Raw genomic sequence first — 23,362 nt, forward strand, 5'->3', positions numbered from 1 at the left:
GGGCGCCCGCCCCTGTCCCCCGCCCCCCCCCCCCCCACTTTGGTTTGCTTTTTGGGCTTTTAGCCAAGGCATGTGCTCCACAGGCTGTCTTACTGTCTGACTTGGGGAGATGAGGGTTTATTTATATCTGCCTGAGATTGTCCTTGGAGCTCACACATCTGGTTCCCATGGCAACGTGCCTAATGCCGACAAACAAAAACAGATCTTTAAGGCATTGTCTGAGTTGTGTTTCAGGAGGGGCCTGGGTTCAAGTCCTAGCATTGCCCTGTGTATGCCATGTGACCTTGGACCGGTTACTTGCCGTCTCTAGGCCTCAGTTTCCTCATCACCTGTGCTGGGAACTGTGAGGAGGCCCCAGTAAGAGCAGCTTTGAGCTCGTATGTGTGGCTATAATTGAGGTGGGCCTGTGTCTCTCCCCTATGCTGTCTTGGCACACATGTGGGTAAGTGTATCTCCCTGCAGGTGGCCCCCAACGCCTGCAGCAGAGCACTCAGGGCTCTCTACATCCAGGAACAGCCCAGGGAGTGGGGATTGGGACCTTGACCCCAGTCTTGAGGCCTGTGAATGAGAGCAGGGTCAGCAGAACACAGGAAGCCCACTCTCCTGCCCTCTGTCCTCCTCCCTCCCCACAGATTGTTCCCTGTGGCAGTGTTAGTCCCCTGCAGTGATGAAAACAGAGCCATCACTAGCATCACTGTGCTTCCATTTACAGTCCACTCTGTCCTTTATTCCCCACAACCACCCTGGGGAGGAAGGATGTTGCAGTAAACACTCCCACTTTAGAGGCACTGGTGGTGCTGCTTAGAGTGCAGGTTGGGAAGTTGGGAGGTCTGGAGGTTTCCAGGAGGCTCTGCCTCCTCAGCCACAGGACTCTGGGCAGGTCCCTGCTCTGCTGGTCCAGTCCCCTTTGCTTGGTCTGAGCTTAGACTCTGGTCCATCTGATGGTCCTGTTTCTCTCTGCCATCCTTGACTTGGTGAAGCCTATCACTATGGGCAAAGCTTAGTCAGCCCCCTTTCTCCTTCCCCCACAGGAAGGTGGAGGACCTGCAGTTCCGAGTGGAGGAGGAGTCCATCACCAAGGGAGACTTGGAGGTAATGGTCAAAGGCCCCTAGGCCCCTCCCCTGGGCTCACTCAGCACCCCAGGCCTAGCCCTTGCCATGGCAAATGTCCATGAGGTCCAGGCAGCAATTCTGGGCCCCCCCTGGGAGGGGGTTGGGGGGATTACAAGGGAGAAATGGAGAAGAGTTAAAGGTCACACCCTGGGAGAATGGAGAAGGGACAGGCCTTGAGACACTTGGATGTCAGGTGGGAATGGCTCAGCTCCAAGAGCCCAGAGGCGTTTTGTGTCACAACTGGGTGGGGTGGGCAGGATGGACAAAGGGCAGCAAGGATGCAGGGCTGGGCTTGAGAACTTAGTGGCTGGATACCCCTTTCCCTTCTTGTTTGGCAGTAGCCCTACAGGTGTCCCTTGGGCCCTTGGTTCATCTTGGATTCCAGGTAAATTTTGTCTGGAAGTAGCCTGTTGAGTCACAGAATTTATAGCTGAGACTCAGAAAGGCAAAGGGATTCACCCAAGCCCTGTGGCAAGTCAGCAGCCACTGGGATGAGGGACCAGGACACCTGAGTCCTGAGCCAGCCCATAAGGCTGGTGAGTGCTGTAACTCCTCCTCAGTTATAACACCTAGACATTCTGGCCTGGAGCAGGAGGAACCTTTCACTGTCCAATCTGACCCACCTTTTCTGAGCCAAGGGATTGGGATGCTCAGATTGACTAGTAGCAAGTAACTAAAGGGCCCCACTCCCCTTCGGAAGCCTGCCTCACCAAACCAGGCAGAGACCACAAGGGCTCATGAGGCCACCGTTGGGTGGGCAGGAACACCTCCTGAAGCTGTCAGATGGAGTAGGGGATAGTGAATTCAGTCCCTCTCCACACACTGGTTCTGGACCTAAGTGGCCTCAGGCAGCTCCCTTCTTCAGGCCTGTTTCTTCAGCTGCAAAATGAGATTGAACTAGCTCAGTGGTTCTGAAACTGGAGGGCTTATTCAAACACAGAATGCCGGGCCCCACCCTCAGTGTCTGATTCAGTAGGACTGGGTGGAACCCAAGAACGTGCTTTTCTAACACCTTCCTAGCTGATGCGGTCAAGGGACCACACTTTGGGAATCACCATACTAGATCATTTCTGAGCTCAAATGAGAAATGATGGTTTCTGATGTGAAAGAGCCACACTTAAGCCCCCTACGACTTCCAATTCCCCACTAGCAAATGTCCTGTCTCTGGATGACCCTGGCTTGGGGTGTGGGGGAGGGATGTGTGATCGGCTTGGGTCGCTGCCAGCCGCTGCAGCTGGAGCTTAAGGCATGGATGTCGGGGCACAGCTGGGGGAGCCTCAGCCCAGGGACAGGGTGTTATCCTTTAAGTTTCCCTCGAAGCCGAGGGGCTGGTCACGTGGCAAGGTCGGGGAGGGCTCCTGGGGAAAGCACCTGCGAGTGCAAGGAACGGGAGGGCTCACGAAAGGCCGCAGATCTCACGGCCCCGCGCGCGGGCAGGAGCCGAGGCCATTTCCCTGTGCGTCGGGTCAGGCTGCGTCTGTTTGTCCCTTCACTGCGTCTCCCGGTCTCCTGGCGCCTCGGCTCCCCACCCGCGCACCAGCGCCCGCCATCTTCCCGCTGTCCTCGCGAGGGAATCTGATTGGTCCCAGGCTAGCCAATGGGCGGGGGCCGTCCGGTCAGGTGTCCGCCCCGGATCCAATCAGCCCTGCCTAGGAGAGGCAGCGGGGCGGGACGGTGGTGGAGAGCCGATTCAGTCGCAAGCGCAGCAGAATCCCGCTGTGACCTTATTGTGCATACCGAATTGTGACCGTGTTCACTGCAGCCAGAGGCAAACTGACCCCCAAGTCCCACTCATCCCCACCCATCTTCAAAGTCAAAAATCAAAACCCAGAACTCCTTGACTTCCTGGTTCCCTCCAGCTATGTCGCCCCGTCCCTGCGCATCCACACCGCAAAGCTTGAGTTGCTCAGGATGCCCTTTCCCTTCCTGTCGCGTCCAGCCACAGTAGGTGCCCCCATCCAGCTTCTCAGCCTCCTTTGCTAGCGCCTCCTCCCTCCTGACCTCTGAGTGTTGGCCTGTCCAAGGGCTCAGCCCTGAGCCCATTGTCCTCTGGTCCATGCTCGCCCTGAGAAGTTCCAGCCCGTGGTTCCCGTGGTCTTCCCCGAGCTCCACACCCGCAGGCCCGCTTGACATCTCCACCGGGATGAGAAGGGATAGGCATTTGTATCAGTTCCCTGGGGCCACAGTAATAAGTTGCCACAACCGGGTGGCTTAAAACAACGCAAATTCTGGAGGTCAGAAGCCTGAAATCCAGGCATTGGCAAGGTTGGTTCCCTTTGGAGGTGCTGAGATGGCATCTACTCCGTGCCTTTCTCCCAGTTTCTGGCAGGATTGCTGGCAACCCTTGGCGTTCTACAGCTCCTAGCTGCATCATTCCAGTGTCTGCCTCTCGTCACTTGGCTTCTTTCCCTGTGTGTCTCCTTACAGACACCAGTCACTGGATTTAGGGCCCACCCTAATTCGCGGTAACCTCATCTTGACCGATTACATGTGCAAAGGCTCTATTCCAAACAAGGTCACATTCTGAGGTTCTGGTGGAGCATGAAATTTAGGGGGTCACTATTCAACCCGGTACAGCATCCCAAAAGTAACATGTCCAAAGCAGTTCTCTCAATTTCTTGCCTTCTATGTTCTGCTTTCAACTAACACCAACCCCCTTACTGTTCTCATCTCAGTAGGTGGCCCCACAAAAAAGAGAAAGAGATCAACAGTTACTCAGTCCCCACAACTAGAATTCATCTTGAATCTTCTCTTTCCCTCATCCCTCCATCAGAAAAACTCTTGACCTTGCCTTCAAAATTATCCCCATCCCCACAGCCACCACCCTGGGCCAGGACCCAGCACCTTGCCTCGCTGGCCCCTCTCCTTCCTCTTTTCTCGCAATGTCCATTCTCCACGCTGAAGCCAGAACAGTCTTTTTTAAAACATCTTTTTAATTTTTTTTGTGTGTCCCTTTTGAGACCGGCCGCACCGCGTTCAGCCAGTGAGCGCTGTGAGCGCACCGGTCATCCCTGTATAGGATCCGAACCCGCGGTGCACCGCGTTCAGCCAGTGAGCGCTGTGAGCGCACCGGTCATCCCCGTATAGGATCCGAACCCGCGGCGGGAGTGCTGCTGCGCTCCCAGCGCCGCACTCTCCCAAGTGCGCCATGGGCTCGACCCAAACATCTTTTTAATTTTTAACGTTGGAAAACTTTAAACCTATATAGAGGTAGAGAAGACATCATTATGAACTCCCATTTCCCCACCACCCAGCTTCGACAGTCATGGCCAATCTTGTTTCTGCTATACCCCCACCCACGGCCCCCTCTGAAATCCCAACCATCATATAACCAAATGTTTTAATAACATAAATCAGATCCTGCTCCTTCCCCACTCACACATCTAGGGCTGTGACACTAGATAACATCCCGGCTCTGTAGAGTAGCCCAGAGAAGCCTTACAGGACCCCGCCCCGCTACCTGTCTAGGTGCCTCAGAACCCCGCCCCACTACCTGTCTAGCTGTCTCAGGACCCCACCCCGCTACCTGTCTAGCTGTCTCAGAACCCCGCCCTTATTTATCATGCTCCAGGCACGTTGGGCTCCTGTGTTTCTGGAGCACCCAAGCTTTGTCCTGCCTCTGAGCTTTTGCACATGCTGGTTCCCCTGCTGGAAACACCTGCCTCTTCCTCCACCACTCACCTGTACAGGGGGTTCCTTCTTATCCTGCAGGTCTCACTCTCAATAGTATTTCTCTTCTAGTTGACCTCCATCCGGTGACTCTCTACCCCAGGGCTCTGTTCATAGTCCACATCATAACCTGGAGTTATCTTCATTATTTACTGTTGGTTCATGTCCCTCTGCAGAGTATAAGCTCCTTGAGGGTGGGGGCCTGTTTGTTTTGTTCACCTTTATACCCCCAGTGCCAGATCAGGGCAGGAGCATGATAGAGCACTTTGCCCAGAGTGCGCTTCCCGGGTCACAGGCTGGGGACATGTTTTATGGCTCTCAAATGGGTGCTGCCATTTCACATCACAAAAACATCTGCCTTAGACTGGGCAGTTTTGGGGTTTTGTTGTTTAATCAACCAGTGGATTTGTGTTGTTATTTTGTTAACTAAATAGTGCCTCAGCGTTATTTTTCATTTGCATAAGAACACCCATTTTAAGAGAAACAATCAGTTTTATGAACCTAGAATCAACTATGTGTTGAGGACTCACTGAGGGAGACCAAGAGGAGAGGCGTGGTACCTCTGTCCTTCAGGAGCCCTTAGAGTAGTCGGGCAAACACCTCCCCCAGTTCATTAGTAAAACAAGATCTTTGTTACCTGAGGGGTGTCCCAGGGCAGTTGCTCCGTGCTTTAGGAGTGCAGAAGACAGTGTGTGGGAAGGAGGAGGAGAGCTCTGGGCCAGGGGCTCAGGCAAGACTTGGCTGAGCTGCCAGGGTTTGAGTCTCCTTTTCTGCTCTCTGTTCCTGCAGGAGATCTGGGTCTCCCCTCTGTGCAGTCACGCTGATTCAGGGGGAAAAGCACCAGTTCTAGAATGTGGAGGCCTGAGCTTCAGGCCTCAGTCTGCCCAAAATTGCTGGGTGATTCTGAGCCCTAGGCTTTCTCTCTCTGGAGTGGCCCCTCTCTCCTGTGTGTGAGGAGACGCCCCTGATGTGGGGTCAGTCTCTAGAGTTAGTGATGAGGCAGAAATTACATCCGCTCTTAGGCTGCCCCCAAGTGCCTTCCTTATCCATGGTTTTAGGAGCATGAACTCCATGGGATCTGAGAGTGTCTGAAACAGGATTGTGGCCCTCGTTCCACATGCCCTGGGCAAGAATGGAAGCCAATCGGCCAGCGCTCCTAACCTCTAGCCTTTAGAGGCTGTTTTCCCCCCAAGCTCCTGTGGTCGAATTTATATAAATTAAGCGAGCTCCTGAAGCTATTCCATTGGGTTCTTCTGTGCCCCTGCAGAGACCCCAGCCCACAGACCAGGAGGCTAGAGGTACTGACAGTGATGGGGAGGGGTCTTTGGGTGGGTAGCAAATGAAGTCGTCCTTGAAATTGTGAAGCTGGAGGCTTCTCCTTGCCCGGCAGACCACCAGTGTGGTATTCAGGCTCATACTCCATCTAGTGAGGCCCAGGCGGAGCTGCTGTGCCCACTGTCAGCAGGAGAGGAGGGCGGGGATGGGCCTCTGCAGGGCTGGGGTGGAGACACCCTCATCAGCCTGTAATTTTCTGGAAGAGGCTGAGCTTGGCTACTTGTCACACTGGGGCGTGCTGCCCTCCTGAAAGAGAAAGAGAAAACCTTTTTTGTTTTCTCTATAGGAAAATTCAAGAAATAAGACCATAGGCCAACGGACGTAAGCACCTCTGTGCCTCTTTATGAATTGCAAGAGTTTTTCTCAGGTGGGTGGTATCAGTGATGGTTTACACCAGCACCAGTAGACAAACATTTTACACATGCATGCTATCTTACTAAGCCCCACCTCTTCAGACTTGCATACAGTTTGCTTTAACTTTGTCCTGGAGGATGAGGCACACCCTCCTGCCTCTCCCTGGATGAATGTGGTTGGTTTCCACACTGCTCTGGGTGCCTGGAGCAAGTGGCCTCCCCTCCCCTTCCGTCTGCAGATCTGTTGTTATGGGAAGTCCCAGCACCAGTCTCGACGCTCTGAGAATGTCGAGCTTTGTTCGTGTATGAAGTGGGCGTTGTGAAGCTGGGACAGAAGTGCCCTTGTGCTTTCTGGGGACCAGGCACCTTCTGCAGGGCCCGGGGTGGGCACCGACAGGGCCGGGTTAGGGGCAGGACAGTGGGGGGCACAGCTCCACCCCCACCAAAGATGGTGTAGGTACAGTATTGAAAACCTTCCAACCCATTGGTTCTTTGACCTTCAGCACACTCTGGGGCCAGGAATCCTGGAGTCATTTATTCATTCATCAACCAGGGGCCTCCTGTGTGCAGGATCTGTGCCTAAAACGGATGGCAACCTGCAGGCTCCCTGAGGGGGAGCAGGAACAGGCTGGGTCCTCTCCCCAGGAGCAGGCAGAAGGACCGGCGAGGGCAGCCTGGGGGTGACAGGAGGGATGCGGAGTGTCCATTGTCACCCCCAGTGGTGACCGGTTGAGGGAGGGTTGCCACAGCATCTCCTCTGCCTTAAACCAAGCCAGGCCTCAGCGAGGGGCGGGCACCAGGCCGCACCCCACCCCCAGACTCCTCTCTTTGCCTGAGCAGTTCTGGCTCATCGACCTGCTTCTCCTTGTCTTGTTCACGGAAGATGACGCCTCCTCTCTCTCTCTCTCTCTCTCTTTCTCTCTCTCTCTCTTTTTCTTTCTCCGGCTTCCTCTTCCCCCTGCCCCCTCCCCATGTCCCCACCTCCCCCACCGTGTCCCGCCCTGGGTGGACCAGACCCAGACGCAGCTGGAGCACGCGCGCATTGGGGAGCTGGAGCAGAGCCTGCTACTGGAGAAGGCGCAGGCCGAGCGGCTGCTCAGAGAATTAGCGGACAACAGGGTAACGCCGCGCCCGCCCAGCCTGTGCCGCTGACATCCCCTCCGGCCTCTGTGTTTTATTATTTTCTCTGTCTTTGGCTGCTATCATTTTTGCTTTTTTCTTTTGCACCCCCTTCCAGGAGGGAAGTAGAGATTTAGAATCGTGCTTATGCTCCATTGCCAAGTGGTGCTTATCAGGGAGGGGGGATCTTTGTTCTCAATATTTTGCTCTCTAGCTCATAGTCCCATTAGCTGACCATGAACCCCTCCCCCTCTCTCCCTCCTTATGCATTGCCAGGGTAAGGCTTTGTCCTGTTCAGAAACCGGGGGCCTCTTGGCAGTGTTGCACCCTTATGTGGGCAGGCACAGAGACAGCCTCTCCATGCCTCCATCTCCCGAGCTGAGGAGGCTGGGGATGGGCGGGAGGCGGAGAACTGCAGATCCAGGTGTCTGTAGCCCAGGGGATCTTAAACATGGTGGCAGAGGGGCTAGCCTGAAGGACCTGGGGCTGAGGAAGTGGTGGGATTTTTGGGGAGTGGGGGAGTCCCCAGGGGGTGGGATTCTCTATCTGGCTTCTGTGATGCATCAGGTCAGGAGCCATGGGAAAGCTCTCCTTGGGAGTGAGGTCCCCTGAGTCCCGGGGCATGGTTCCAAGTCCCATGCTGCAGGCACAGCTGGCCTCTCCACACCCAGCAGAAGTTCTCCTGGCGAGGGGACCCAACAGGCAGCGAGCAGTGATTAGGGCAGCACCCTACACACAGTGAGGGGTGTGGAGCCAGCCGTGGGCAGTTTCTGCATGTTGGCTTCAGCACATGAGTGGGTGTGCACACGTGCGGGTGTCTAAAGACACACAAGGGTCCTTTGCACGCACTGGCCATTGCCTAGTGACCCCATGTTTGTGCAGCACACAGTCGTGTGAGGTGTGGAGCCAGCCGTGGGCAGTTTCTGCATGTTGGCTTCAGCACATGAGTGGGTGTGTACACGTGCGGGTGTCTAAAGACACACAAGGGTCCTTTGCACGCACTGGCCATTGCCTAGTGACCTCGTGTTTGTGCAGCACACAATCGTGTGAACGAAGACTGCCTGCAGAAACTAGCCCAGTTCCGCAGACGCAGAGGCACCTTGATTTAGGGTTCAACCTGAGTAAAAAAACAAAAACAGGTTTATTGAACCAAAAGACACTTTCAGAAACAAAATTTTTTAAGCTTGTAAAAGATTTGAAACTTTAAAATATATTTTTCACAAATTTATCTATGACTGCTGACGTGATCAAGGTGGACTTTTGGCAGGTGGAGCCTCTGATCTCAGAGATCTCCATTGGAAGACGGGTCTGGAGCATTCATTCTGCTCTGCTGTAGGCTTTGCAACCAGACCCTTCTTTGGCCACCCCCTGCAGGCAGCCCCTCTGAGTCAGCCCATTCTGGCTGGGGACTTTTTTAGAGCAGAATAATATAAAATTCACTGTGTAGCCTCTGCTCTTTAAAATAACATTAACTTGGGCCGAGCCCGCGGCGCACTCGGGAGAGTGCGGCGCTAGGAGTGCAGCAGCGCTCCCGCCGTGGGTTCAGATCCTATATAGGGATGGCCGGTGCGCTCACTGGCTGAGCGAGGTGCAGCCGGTCTCAAAAAAGAACAACAAAAAAAAATTAAAGAAAGCCATATTCTCAAATAGGTGGTTGCTTTTAACCACTGATTTGTCCCAAGCCCCCTAGGGCAGTGGGGACATTTGGCTCCCTGAATCACTGGGGTGCAAGCCAGGGGTGTCTTTCTGGAAGCTGTGGTGGGCAGGGCCTTGGAGTGCAGCCGGCACTCAGGTGGGAGTGGGTGTGCCCCTCACCCTCCAGCCCGCTGACCCGTCTCCCTTTCTCCCTGTAGCTGACCACAGTGGCCGAGAAGTCGCGGGTGCTGCAACTGGAGGAGGAGCTGAGTCTGCGGCGTGGTGAGATCGAGGAGCTGCAGCAGTGTCTGCTGCACTCGGGCCCGCCGCCCCCTGACCACCCTGAGGCCGCTGAGACGCTGCGGCTGCGGGAGCGGCTGCTGTTGGCCAGCAAGGAGCACCAGAGGGAAAGTGGCATGCTGCGGGACAAGTACGAGAAGGCTCTGAAGGCCTACCAGGTGGAGGTGGAAAAGCTCCGGGCAGCCAATGAGAAGTATGCACAGGAGGTGGCAGACCTCAAGGACAAGGTCCAACAGGCCACCAGCGAGAACATGGGGCTCATGGACAACTGGAAGTCCAAGCTAGACTCATTGGCCTCGGACCATCAGAAGTCCCTGGAGGACCTCAAGGCCACCCTGAACTCGGGCCCGGGTGCCCAGCAGAAGGAGATTGGGGAGCTGAAGGCCGTGATGGAGGGAATCAAGATGGAGCATCAGCTGGAGCTGGGCAACCTGCAGGCCAAGCACGACCTGGAGACTGCTGTTCATGTAAAGGAGAAAGAAGGCCTGCGGCAGAGGCTGCAGGAGGCCCAGGAAGAGCTGGCCGGGCTGCGGCAGCACTGGCGGGCCCAGCTGGAGGCGCAGGCCAGCCAGCACCGGCTGGAGCTGCAGGAGGCCCAGGACCAACGCCGCGATGCAGAGCTGCGTGTGCATGAGCTGGAGAAGCTGGATGTGGAGTACCGGGGCCAGGCTCAGGCCATCGAGTTCCTCAAGGAGCAGATCTCGCTGGCTGAGAAGAAGATGCTAGACCACGAGTTGCTGCAGCGGGCAGAAGCCCAGAGCAAGCAGGAGGCTGAGAGGCTGCGAGAGAAGCTGCTGATTGCCGAAAACAGACTCCAGGCCCTCGAGTCCCTATGCTCATCCCAGCACACCCACGTAGGCAGCCGCTCCTCCTGCCGGGCTGGGGCGAGCATGAGGGCCGGGCTGGGGCGGGCCTCAATGTTAGCTGATCTCTGTTTTCCAGCTTGGGAAACATTCTCTCTGCCCTCTGGAGCATGCCCATGGGAGATTGGGGTCACCTGGCTCAGAGTAGGAGCCCTTGTCCCTCTGTCACACGGGCAGTGACCTTGGCTGACTAAGGATCCAAAGTGGTCTGAGCTGACCAGTCTGATTCCCCCAAAGAGCAGGCATGGAGAGCCATGCACCTCAGTGCAGAGGACAGGCTTCCTCTCAGTCACCAAGCCCCTGATTCACCCAGACACATCCTCTTGTCAGGCTCCTGGACCTCCCCGGGCATCCGTGCCCCTTCCAGCACCCGGGACCCCAGGTGCTACACCGGGGGACTAGCACAGATGTGGAGGGAAGCTCTGCCCATCCCTGGGGCTCCCATCTCCAGTATGAGCACTGAGGGTGGCTCTGTTTCTGCCAGTCCTGGTGAGGCTTAGCAACAGTGGAAGAGCCACTTCCCCAGAGTGTGGGGGTCCCCGAGTGGGGAGGCTGGAAGGGCTGGCCCTAGACAGGCCGCTGCCATGAGTGTCAATTTTGCTTCAAATCTAGAAACCCCTCAAACATCTAGCCCCTCTTCCTTTAGCTGAGCACACTCCTCCTGGCCCCTATGAGGAGGCAACCCCCAGGTAGCATGGGCTGTGTCCGCTCCAGCAGGACCAGGAAGCCACTTTTGAGTGCTCTGGGCACCACCCTACATGACTCCATTTCACCTTAACTCCCTCGAGGTCAGTGTTGGCTCCATTCATAGGTGAGTGAACCCAGAGTCTGAGATGGAGTAACTGTCCCAGATCCCTTGCCCATCAGTGGCAAGGGTGTCCTGTGCCACTGCCTGTGGGGCTGGCAGAGGTTCCAGAACTGCAGAAATCAGCTCCTGTAAGTGGGATGGCTAGCTGCATGCCTTCTCCTGTTTAAAGGGGCCCCAGGGTTTCTTGAACTTCCAGTTCCCCCATGTACATTTAAACTAGAATTTAGCACTCAGGCAATCAGTTTTTAGAAGACTTTTTGTATAAAAGATCTGCCCGCACCATGCCTTAAGGTCCTCCTGCAGTGGCCTTCATGCCCCCTTCTCCCAGGAGGGACATTTTTTAGCAAGTGCTCTCCCAGGACCCTTGGTGGAAGGAAAAGGAAGAGACCCAGAGTAGCTTATGTGCACATGGGCCTGACTGTCTGCTCAGGGCAGGCAGAACCAGGCCCACAACCCCAGGACCTGGATTCCCTGAGCAGGAGAGGTTTGGGGCTGCTGTGGTTCCACAGAGCATAGGGGACAGAGGCATAAGGGTGGCCCCCTGCCCCTCAGTCACGGGTGCTCTGGGGCCGAGGATGAGTGGTGACCTCAGGAAGACCCATCTCTTGATTTTCCACCTACACTGGGGCCTCAGTCTAGAACCGTAAGTCACCCAGATTTAGAGGTTTAAGTTGAGGGAAAACTGGATCTTCAGTGTCATGTAATAAGTACAAGAACTTAAAAAAATTTTTTTTTCGTATATGCCTCATCTTCACTATAGTGTGCATAAATGAAGATCAAGGGGGCCTGATTGATCACAACTAATTGAGACTGATACGGGGTTTGGGATGTATGAACAGAGGTGTGAGGGGCAGGGTGATGGAGGTGACTGCTCAGCTCTGTGCTGCCCTGATCCACAGTGTAAGACTCTGGCAAACTACAGGCTCAGAGGATAACCAGCTTGGGCAGAGACTGGAAACTTCTGCAAGAAGCAGTGGGGAGCCTGTTGGTTGTCTTCTCTCATGTGGTGTTTGCCAGGACTTTTTTTTTTTAAATCAATCTTTCATTTTTGGCTTCTGGGTTTATTATTAAAAAGAAGTGTTAGAGAAAAAGGAGCTAGCACTATTGAGATCCCCCCAGGAGACGGCCCTGGGCGTGCTGTGCACACCCTGCCCCAGGGCAGTCTGTGCTTGTTTTATGGGTGGGAAACTAAGGCCAGGACTCTTGTCTCCAGGCGAGGGTGGAAACAGATTCCCAGGACAGGTCTCTGTGGGCATTTCAGGGAAGCAGACATCTGTTTAATGTAATAAACGTTTTCAACACAGGAAGGGGTAGGAGGTGTTCATGCAGAAGCTGCACAAGCAGCCCTTGGGGAGCTGGGAGCAGAGGGGGTACTCTGGTCGGGGAGATCAGACTGAGGGCATCTGCACTCCCTGACACCACATCGAGTCCCAGGCTCTGAGTCACTTGGGCCCCCCTCGTCAGGGCAAGGTGTGCAGACTGAGTGTGCTTGTCGGGTACGCTGGGGCTGTAGAGGGGGGTGGGCGTCCCCCTCACAGGGGCTCTTCTTTCAGATGATCGAGTCAAACGACATTTCAGAGGAGAAGATCAGGACAAAGGAGACCATGGAGGGTGAGTGGCCACTGGGCCAGGCGGGCTCCGGGCTTTGGGCAGAGGCTGGCTGGTTCTGCCTTTGAGCTGGGTCACATTTTGTGTCATCTGCCATTTGGTGAGAGTCGCCTACTCTGTGCAGGGAGCCATTTACTCCCCCAGTGAGGTGGGCAGTGGCCCAGTTTAAGGAGTGACAGATATTGTGCCAAGTACTTTACTATTGGTTTGGTTGTAATTTTATTTTTATTAAAAAATTTTTTTTGGCCGCTGGCCTATATGGACACCTGAACCCTTGACCTTGGTGTTATCAGTGCCACACTCTCCCAAGTTAACTTTATTTTTAAATACAGGTACAAACTTCAAATGGTTCATTGGGCATACAGCAAAGGGTACTGTATTCCCCGAGTTTCCTCCCTGAAGGTGTGATGTTTGCCATTGCATATCCCCCTTCCAGAGAGATTTTATGCTCATCCAAGCAAGTAGGTAACACAAATGGCCACACCTCTCATGCTTTCAGCCCTTACTTTTTTCCATTTGACAGCCTATCTTGAGACTGTCTCCTATCAGTAATACATTCTGTTACATGGTGCAGAATATTCTGTTGTGTGGAGAAAACATCATGTGTTTAGCCAGCTTCCTACTAACCATCGCTGGTTGTCCCCGGTCTTTGTCTGTTACAAATACCACTGCAGTAAATTACTCCCCCTCTGCCCACCAGCTGTAGTTGAAAGTGTGTTTCCCCACAAACCTCACCAAGAAAACGTGCATCACACTTGGTGCTCTTTGCCAATCTGAAAGGTAAAAGATGCTGTCTGACCTTTCTCTTTCTGTGAATGAAGTTAATAGGTATTTCTATTTCCATTTTTACTTCTATTCGTTGCCCATTTTTTCTGATTAGGTTATTATTCTTTTTTTTTTAAGATGACCAGTAAGGGAATCTTAACCCTTGACTTGGTGTTGTCAGCACCACGCTCTCCCAAGTGAGCCACGGGCTGGCCCTGATTAGGTTATTATTATGATCGTTGATTTTCAGCTCTTTATATATGACATTGCGAACATTTTTTCCCCATTTGGTTGTCTTTTGAGTTTGTGTATGGTGGTGTCTGCCGTGCAGATTTTTAAAGATTCAGTCTTTTTTTTAGCTTCTTCATTCTCCTTCCCACAGCCCATGACAACCATTAATTTGCTTTGTCGCTCTCAATTTATCTATTTTGGACATTTCACAGAAATGGTATCACATAGTATGTGGCCCTTTATGTCTGGCTTCTTTCACTCTGCATAAGGTTTTCAGGGTTTGTCCATGTTGTGGCATGGATCAGTACTTCATTCCTTTTTATGGCCAAGTAACGTTCCATTCTGGGGATAGACCACATTTCGATTATTCATTCGTCAGGTGATGGACATTTGGATTGTGTCTGCATTTTGGCAGTCGTGAATATTGCTGCTATGAACGTGTGTTCATGTAGTTGTTGAGAACCTTTCAGTTCTTTGGGGCATGACACCTAAGAGTGGAATGCTAGGTTATATGGTAATTCTGTGTTTAATTTTTTGAGAAACTGCCGAACTCTTTTGGCTATTCTTGCTTATTTTTTTCCAAGTGATCTTAGAATCAGCTTATCTAGTTCCACACACATTAAAGTCTTGTTGGTATTTCTATTGGTATTCCATGAAATTGATAAATTGACTTGCAGAACATCAGTATGTTTCTGAGCACCTTCCGTGCATAGCTTCTTATGACCGTTATGAGACTGTCCAGCATTGAACACACGTGACTGGGGACACGAGTGCTGTCATTACTGTCAAGACCACACAGTGTTGGATCTTTCTCTTCTGGGTAGGTTGTCCAGAGAGAGGGCTAGCACAAGGAAGAATTTGGACCCAAGTGTGGCTCCGTCTTAGGGTTCCTGCAGGAGGGCCACACACTTGCCTACTGGCCAGTGCCATCAGTCCTGGAGCATTGGTGACTTCTGCTATCCCCTTTCTCCCACTAGGCCTGCAGGACAAGTTGAACAAGAGAGACAAAGAGGTGACAGCCTTGACGTCCCAGACCGAGATGCTCAGGGCCCAAGTAAGTGGTAAGTCTCCTCCCGCAGGGCAGATGCGGGGGGGCTTTCATCAGGGCCATGCCAGTCCAGCAAGCCAGTTGAGTGTGAATGGGTTGGTGCCTGGATCGGGACCCTCCCTCCTCTGTTTTGAGAAGTAAGTGACCTGCGGGGGCAGCCCGGTGGCACACTCGGTAGAGTGCGGCGCTTGAGAGCGTGGTGGCGCTCCCGCCGAGGGTTCGGATCCCATATAGAGACCGGTCCGCTCACTGGTTGAGCGCGGTGCGGGCGCGACACCAAGGGTTGCGATCTCGTTGCCGGTCGCGGTACAGGTGCGACACCGAGCGTTGTGATCCCGTTACCGGTGACGAAAAAAAGACAAAAAGGAAAAAAAATAAAAAAGAAGTAAGTGACTTGGGACAGTTCATCCGTTGTGATCCCGTTACCGGTCACGAAAAAAAGACAAAAAGGAAAAAAAATAAAAAAGAAGTAAGTGACTTGGGACAGTTCATCTGCACTGGGCTTGCTCCTGGGCAGCAGTGAGCGGGAGAGAGTAGCCCATGTACAGTCCAGAATGGAATCTCCCCAGAGCCAGCTCTGTGTTCTCTGTGTCCTGAAATGCCATCACGGGTTCTCTCTTTCTGCTCTTGAGGACTTTGATTTCTCACAAGCCACTTGGATAGTCTATCTGCCCCCAGCCCCTAGAAGAAATACCAGGATTGATTTCAGAACTGGGGAGGACAGTGGTCGGAGCCAAGAGTAGGACACAAAGCTGGGTAGCCTGAGGAGAGGGTCTGGAGTTTGTGATATTGTGACAAATTGGTCCTGCTTCTGAATGCCAGTGGTGGTGTCCATGAGACGGCCCCCCTGCTGGGAAAGGGTTCCCACCCCCTCTTCTGTCCAGTCCCCATCACATTCACATGGCATAATTGGTCCTGACAGAGGTCAGTGGAGCTCAGACTCCTCCAAGGGGAAGGTTGAGCTTCTTTTAGTGTAGGCACCACTGTAAACACCGGGTCCTCTCTGGAAGCATGGCCTGCTCCCCCCACCTGCAGGCTGCTGTGCCTTTGGAGGTGTGGTCTGCTTTTTGTTTTCCCGGGCCCTTTGCTGCCTGCCTCTTAAGGATGACAAGGACCCTCGATGCCTTAAAACTACATAGTGGGGTATGTCAGTGTCCCCCTGGGAAGACCAGCGTCCACCCCTTCGGGTGGAACAGATCCACCTGCATTCTCAACCCTCCTCTACTTTCCCTGCCACTGTCCGCAGCACTGGAGAGCAAGTGCAAGTCGGGAGAGAAGAAGGTGGACACCCTCCTGAAGGAGAAGCGGCGCCTGGAGGCAGAGCTGGAGGCCGTGTCCCGGAAGACCCACGACGCCTCGGGCCAGCTGGTCCTCATCAGCCAGGAGCTGCTGCGCAAGGAGCGGTGAGCCAGCATGTGCTGGGTGGCACCTCTGCCCTTGACCCACGCACCACCTGACCTCGGCCAGCTTTCTCCAGAGGCGGGCCGGGACGGACCTAGGGGGACAGGTGGCTGGGTCACTGCACTCTCCTCTGCCAAGGAGATGAAGCCTCTGAATCCTCAGCATGGTTTTCCAAGCAGAGCTGATGGGAATGATGAGTGCTTTCTGAATTTTTTTGGTCTCAGGGACCCCTTTAAGCTCTTAAAAATTATTGAGGATCCCCAAAGAAGCTTTTGTTTGCTTATTCTATATTTACAATACCAGAGATTAAAACTGAGAAATTTTAAGATATTTATTAATCCATTTAAAAATAATAATTAGCCAATTGCATGTAACACAAATAACATGATTGTTGGTTAAAAAAAGGTAACTTTTCCAAAACAAAAAATATTTACTAAGTGACATTGTTCTACATTTTTTGCAAATTTTTTGAATGTTGGGCTTAATCAAAAAAAGCCAGATTCTTGTATCTTCTACATTGAGTCTTTGCGATTTATCATTTTGGTTGAAGTATATTATGAAAATCTGACCTATATAGATATGTAATTGGAAAAGAGAGGAGTATTTTAATGTCCTTTTCAGATAATTATTAGTATGTTATGTAGCCCCAGGAAAAACCCATTGTATGCTTGAGAGAAATAACAATGAAAATAGTTTTGTTATTATTAAGAAAATAGTTTTGGCCCATAGATTCCCTGAAAAGGTCTTGGGGACCCCTTAGGGACTCCCCAGGCCACAGTTTGAGAACTTCTGGGCCAGATGCAGTTCATATACATGGTTTGTGAGGTCCATATGAGGTTTAAAAAAACTAAAGGAGCATTTAAAAGTCAGAATATGTCATATAAAATCCAGTTTCTCCAGATTCCCTTAAAAAGTCGGAAGAGGGCCGGCCCGGTGGTGCACTGCTACAGTGCGCCGCTTGGGAGTGCGGCGGCGCTCCCGCCGAGGGTTCGGATCCCACATACAGACCGGTTCCCGCTCACTGGCTGAGCGAGGTGCGGGGGCAACACCGAGGGTTGCGATCCCGTTGCCGGTCCCGGTCCGGTACGGGTGCGACACTGAGGGTTGCGATCCGTTGCCGGTCACGAAAAAAGACAAAAAAAAAAAAAAAAAAGGAAAAAGTCGGAAGATCTGACTCCACTGGGCTGACCTCCAGCAGGGCAACCTCCAGCCGTTGCTGGGGACACCGACCCCATCTGGTGGGCCTGGACCCTCTGCATCTCCTCCGTCCCCCACTCTTGCTTTCATTATCTTTCTTATACCCAGTCGTGATCACCAGCCCCTGTGAGCATCTGCACGTCAACCGGAGTTAAAGGAATCTCATTGACACACAAGCGTCTTTTTGTACAAGACTCTGTCTCTTCCCCTCACCTCTCCCCAGTAAATCTGCTGTACAAATCGGGAGTTTCTATGCTAGATTTGCTTCAAATCTAGCACCTCTCTAGAAAAGGTGGCCCTGCCCAATAGGGGCTTCTTAAACAGGTGCAGGGAGGTAGTTTGGGAATATTCCAGGCCAACACGCCCTCTGCAGATGCAGCCTGTGCCTTCTCCTCCTCCTCATCTTCTCTCCTGTCCTAGTGCTTATTTTATCCTTGGTGCTCAGCCCAGTCCCGTCTTCTCCGAGGGGACGTTCTGGACTGTCCTGGCCACAGGGATGCCCCTTCCTCTGATTCCTGGTAGAAGTCACCGGGGGTTTTGGTCTTAATCCATTGCTTTGCAAATGGAAAGGACATTCTTGGGGGGGAGGGGAGAGAGGGAGGAGGGAGGGAGGTGTCGGTGATGGGCCATAATAATCATATACAGTGTATATTGACAAAATTAAAAAATAAATAAATAAATAAATTAAAAAAAAAAAAAATCCATTGCTTTGGATTTCCCCCCTCATCCTCAGCAACACTGCCTCTTTCCTAGAGCTTGGCCTCGGCCACTTCTCCCTGTCACCAGCAGTTCATTCCCCCTCCATCTCTCATCACCCACGCGATTCCCACCTGCTGGAGTGCCGCTGTCTTTTTGGTCATTTCACGAAGTTTAATCCCTTGTTCAAGGCTTAGCTCACATTCCACTTCTTCCTTGAAGCCGTTCTTGATCGATGTGGGCCACAGTAGGATCCTCCACATTCCTGTGGTGTGTAGGATGGGGGTGGGAGATCAGCTAGGAACGCCTTGGTGACAGTATGTGATATGCATCAGAGATTGAACTAGTAGGGAATTCCTTTCCTCACATAAATCTGGAAGTAGCTGTGATAGGCAGTTGGATCAATGACTCAAGATACCAGTGCCAACATCTTTGTCGTTCTTGTCACCTCTTGCAAGGTGGCTGCTGAAGCTCCAGCTATCACATTCATTGCAGGAAGGAGGAGGAATGGGGAAAGGGCAGCACCAGCAGATTTCCACTTGTTCTCAACTACCCATGGCCACCTAGTAAGGGAGTTCTCCTCCTCTGTAATAGATGCAGGTGGGGGAAAAGGATTGCGGGGGTGGGGGTTGCCCATGGCAGGACTTGCTCATCGGTCACTGCATCCTTCCTGCAGAGCCCACATGTGGCCTCAGAACCGTTCTCATCACAGTGCTCCAGGAAGCCACTGCGGCTGGTTAAGAGTTGACCTGGGAAGTAAAGCCCAGCAGATATCAGGCATTTAAAATGTCTTGCCACATGAGATCTCCTGGATGAATGTTTTGGTGTTTTTTGGTTTTTGTTTCTAATTAGACATATATACTCTCATTTAAAAAAATATTTTAAAAACATTCTGGGAAAGGCTGGGTCCTTTTGTCTGTCTTATCCCCAAATCCTGGCCCCCCTTGGGCTGTGATCAAATTGTTTCCTGCCTCGTTTTTTCACTCTGCCCCTGGTGGCACAGCTGCTGTCTGATAGCCAGTGTCCTTCTGAGGTGGTCAGGCTCTGGGTGCTTGGTGAGGTGCTGGAATGTGGAGCTAGGGGGCTGGGGCTGACTGCAGCTGCCCTGTCCCCCAACCCCCCGGCCAGGAGCCTGAACGAACTGCGGGTGTTGCTGCTGGAGGCCAATCGTCACTCCCCTGGACCTGAGAGGGACCTGAGCCGCGAGGTGCACAAGGCTGAGTGGCGGATCAAGGAGCAGAAACTCAAGGATGACATCCGCGGCCTGCGTGAAAAACTGACTGGGCTGGTATGTGGAGGAGGGGTGGCCAGGGGGCAGGAGGTGCCAGGGCAGGGCTGAGGCTGCCCTACTGCCAGGCTGTGAAGACTGATGACCTCCTGGAGTCACCCCAGGAACAGCCAAGTCACAATGAAGGTTTCAAATCCCCTAGGACCACAGGCAGGGTCAGTGATGTGGTGGGGAGCAGGTGGGGGACGGACCCTGGGCATCCTCTTGCAGACGTCGTGGCTGGCTGTGTGGCAGTCTGCATGATGCTGGTACCAGGACAGAACCTCCCCACCCTGTCCTCCTGTGATCAGCATTCAGGACAAGCCTGTGTGCAGTCTTTGGGCCTGGTCCAGTCCAACGTATGGATAGGGTGGGGTCCGGGAGGACAGGCCTCCTCTCAGGGGAAGCTGCTCTGAAACCCCTCACTACCCTCCTACCCAGCCACCAGCTCAACCACATAGTGGAGATGAAAGAAAACAGGGCCTAGCTCTGGGGGAGGTCACAGGCTGGAGGGAGGGGTGAGGCCCACCCACAGCAGGGGGCAGGCCCTCAGTCTGTAGGGTCAGGGATAAGGGGCTTCATTCTGGCCACACAACCCAATCGTGGGCCTGGTGGTCACTGGGATGTCAAGTCCTGGCATATCTGACCAGCAGGGGTTGATGCCAGGACCCTCTGAAGTTCTCACAGCTCTGCGAGTCTGGGAATGACTCCAGAGAAGACAGGCCCTGGGGCTGGTGGGGACTGAGGCTTTCCCAGGTCTGCGTGGGAAGTGGGCATGCTGAGCTCAGATTCGTCCCACGGGCCACAGGGTGGTCACGTTTATGCGAACTGCAGCCCCTACCCCCAGGACAGCCTCTTGTAGCTCCACGGGAGAACTCGGGATGGGCTTGCTGGGTGGGTAGAAACCACCTGAATGGAGAAGGCTCAGGTTTGGATAGAAGGCAGTTTGGATAGAGGGTCAGAGCAGGGTGGAAGGACTGGGTTTCTGTGGAGTGGGGGGGCCTGTCCAGCTTTGTGGCAGGTGTACCGCTGGGTATTGTCGTGGTGGGTGCATCCATGGGGGACTCAGACACTGAAAGTAATGGGGGGGTGCCATGGGTGCCGAACAGGGCTCAGGTAGGCTGGAGGGCGAGGGGATGGGAGGCCCCCATCTATGACAGTGAGGGGTGATGTAAGAAGGAAAACTCGGGGGGTGGGGTCCTGGATTCCAGGACCTGGAGAATGTGGAGCATCTGACAGACCCTAGGGATTCAGGGCAGGGGGCCCTCAGGGAGGGAACCCAGAAGTGGGGCCAGAAGACTTTTCTGCCTAGAGGTGAGACCCCCCCAGCACACACACGTGTGCACACACACACACACTCTTGCACTCTCCTGCCCCTCCAGGATAAAGAGAGGTCCCTGTCAGATCAGAGGCACTACTCCCTCATTGACCCGTCCTCGGCACCCGAGCTCTCACGGCTGCAGCACCAGCTCATGCACACACTCTTGCACTCTCCTGCCCCTCCAGGATAAAGAGAGGTCCCTGTCAGATCAGAGGCGCTACTCCCTCATTGACCCGTCCTCGGCACCCGAGCTCTCACGGCTGCAGCACCAGCTCATGAGCACGGAGGATGCACTGCGGGACGCGCTGGACCAGGCTCAGCAGGTGGAGAAACTCATGGAAGCCATGAGGAGCTGCCCTGACAAGGCCCAGGTGAGCTGCAGCCAGGGCACATTGACCAGGAGGGTGTGATGGGGCCGTGTCCACAGGGAGCCCCAGTCTGAAGGGGAAGGCAGTCCTGCCTTCTGACAGTCCCAGTCCAAGGGCTTTACCCTGAGGGTCTCAGACTAGGAAGGGAGAAGTGGCCTTGCCTGAGAGGCTTGGTCTCTGGGGGTCCTGAGAGCCCCAGGCTGAAGAGGTTGGGGTTTGGAGCCCGAGGTGGTTCCCTTGGGAAGACCTTGCCATCTAGTGGGCCAGCCAGGAACTGCTGCCAGTGCACCTGCTAAGCGTCTCCCCATGACTCTTCCAGAACATTGGCAATTCCGGTTCTGCAAATGGCATCCACCAGCAAGACAAAGCCCACAAACAAGAGGTAAGGGCGGCTCTGGCCCTCCCATGCACGCAGATCTCTCCAGAGAAAAACCCTGAAAAGTCACTAAAAATACACAAAGATGCATTGTGTGAGCAGCTTTACAGGCGGGTCGCTTGGGGGGGCTACTGCAGTCAGACTCCATTCAGCCTTCATCCTGCTCTTTGAACCTCATCTTCCTCCTTTTTTAAAAAGACATTCTTGTGATAAAGTAATACATGCCTATAGGGAAACTTCTGGAAAAAAAAACCCAAAAATATATAAAGAAAATACTCACCAGTAGCCTTCATACTCAGAGATAACCAAGATTGACATTTTTAAGTGATATCCTCCTTGAACTTCCCTAAGCGTGTATGCGTGTGTGGAGGTATGTTCACATGTGTAGCCAGTCCTCATTTTTCGAGGATTCCACATATGCAAATTTGCCTACTCACTAATAGTTATTTGTAATCCCAAAATCGATTCTTTGGGTGCTCTCTCGGTCATCCACGGTGCACACAGAGGCAGACCACGTGAGTCACCCCACGTGCTCCCCACCCGAGGCTGGACCGGGCGGCGCTCTGCCTGCTGCTGCAGCTCGCCCGCTGTGAGCAGCATCCCTTTCATGGCCTTAATGCCATGTTTTTGAATTTCTGTGCTTTTCATTGGTGATTTTGCTGTTTAAAATGCTGCCCCATGCAGAGCTGAAGTGCTGTCTAGTGTTCCTACTTGCAGGAAGGCTCCGGTGCGTCTTACGGAGAAAGCGTTAGACACGCTTTGTTCAGGCATGAGAGGTAGTGCTGTTGGCCGTGAGTTCAATGTTAGTGATATTAACAGATATTCAGTAAGGTGTCTTTAAACAGAAACACACGTAAAACTAGGGTGAGTGTTGACTGGTGGATGAAAATGTGATAGAGGCTCGCAGGAACCTACCCTCCCGCTTCCCCAAGAGTACTGGTTTGGTGTCGCCAGCTCAGTGTGCTCGGGGACTGGGTAGAGCAGAACTACTGAGAATAACGAGGGTCATGGCTACAGGTGTGCACGCGTATGTATGTCTGCGTGCATGCGTGCTAACTTTTGTTAGCTATCGTCTCACTCTTAGTGCCTGGAGTGTTCTCTGCCATTTTCCCCAGAACATACTAACATGTTGCCCCGTTCAGTTGATCTTTTCGTGTCTATACATAGATGTGTTTAATAATATGTATAATTTTTTTTTTTTTAAAGATGACCAGTAAGGATATCTTAACCCTTGACTTGATGTTGTGAGCACCACGCTCTCCCAAGTGAGCCACGGGCTGGCCCTCTTAATATGTATAATTTTTTATGAACCATTTGAGTATAATTGTATGTATCATGGCCCTAAACGCTTGAGTCTATCTACCCTGAGGAAAGGACATGGTTTTACATAACCACAGTAGTGACCCATCTCAGTAACCATAATGTTGACACAGGGTTTACGTGTAACCAACGCTCCTACCCGTTTCTGCAGTTTGCTCAGCAGTATCTTCTGCGATTCTTTTCTCTCAGTACAGGATTTGGTCTAGCGTCGAGTCGGCTTATTGCATTTCCTTGTTATGTCTATTTAGTCTCCTTAAATCTGGAACATTTCCTCAATTTCCGTGTGATTTTTATGACATTGACGTTTTTAAAATACAATCCTCTCTCTCTTTTTTTTAATAGAAGATGGTCTAGCGTCGAGTCGGCTTATTGCATTTCCTTGTTATGTCTATTTAGTCTCCTTAAATCTGGAACATTTCCTCAATTTCCGTCTGATTTTTATGACATTGACGTTTTTAAAATACAATCCTCTCTCTCTTTTTTTTAATAGAAGACTCCTTGTTTGGGATTTGTGTAGTCCCTTGTGATGAGCCTCAGGTTATACTCAGGGTGTCACAGCCTGGGGGTGT

At 52.8% G+C, this 23,362-nt stretch overlaps 1 protein-coding gene across 2 annotated transcripts in view; it reads left to right on the top strand.

The window, feature by feature from the left end:
• Window positions 1-23,362, top strand: part of CLIP2 (CAP-GLY domain containing linker protein 2) — a 60,907-nt gene that overhangs the window by 34,165 nt on the left and 3,380 nt on the right. The window contains exons 7-15 of one of the 2 annotated variants that reach the window (XM_008570781.1): window positions 1,032-1,092; window positions 7,485-7,589; window positions 9,443-10,378; window positions 12,749-12,806; window positions 14,777-14,860; window positions 16,094-16,250; window positions 19,270-19,429; window positions 20,915-21,100; window positions 21,417-21,479. In XM_008570781.1, coding sequence (XP_008569003.1) covers window positions 1,032-1,092; window positions 7,485-7,589; window positions 9,443-10,378; window positions 12,749-12,806; window positions 14,777-14,860; window positions 16,094-16,250; window positions 19,270-19,429; window positions 20,915-21,100; window positions 21,417-21,479 — 1,810 coding nt within the window. The remainder of the gene's footprint in view (window positions 1-1,031; window positions 1,093-7,484; window positions 7,590-9,442; window positions 10,379-12,748; window positions 12,807-14,776; window positions 14,861-16,093; window positions 16,251-19,269; window positions 19,430-20,914; window positions 21,101-21,416; window positions 21,480-23,362) is intronic. The other variant, XM_008570782.1, reaches the window with a different exon arrangement.

Source organism: Galeopterus variegatus, unplaced genomic scaffold, assembly GCF_000696425.1.
Source record: "Galeopterus variegatus unplaced genomic scaffold, G_variegatus-3.0.2 Scaffold631, whole genome shotgun sequence".
Lineage (NCBI taxonomy): Eukaryota > Metazoa > Chordata > Mammalia > Dermoptera > Cynocephalidae > Galeopterus > Galeopterus variegatus.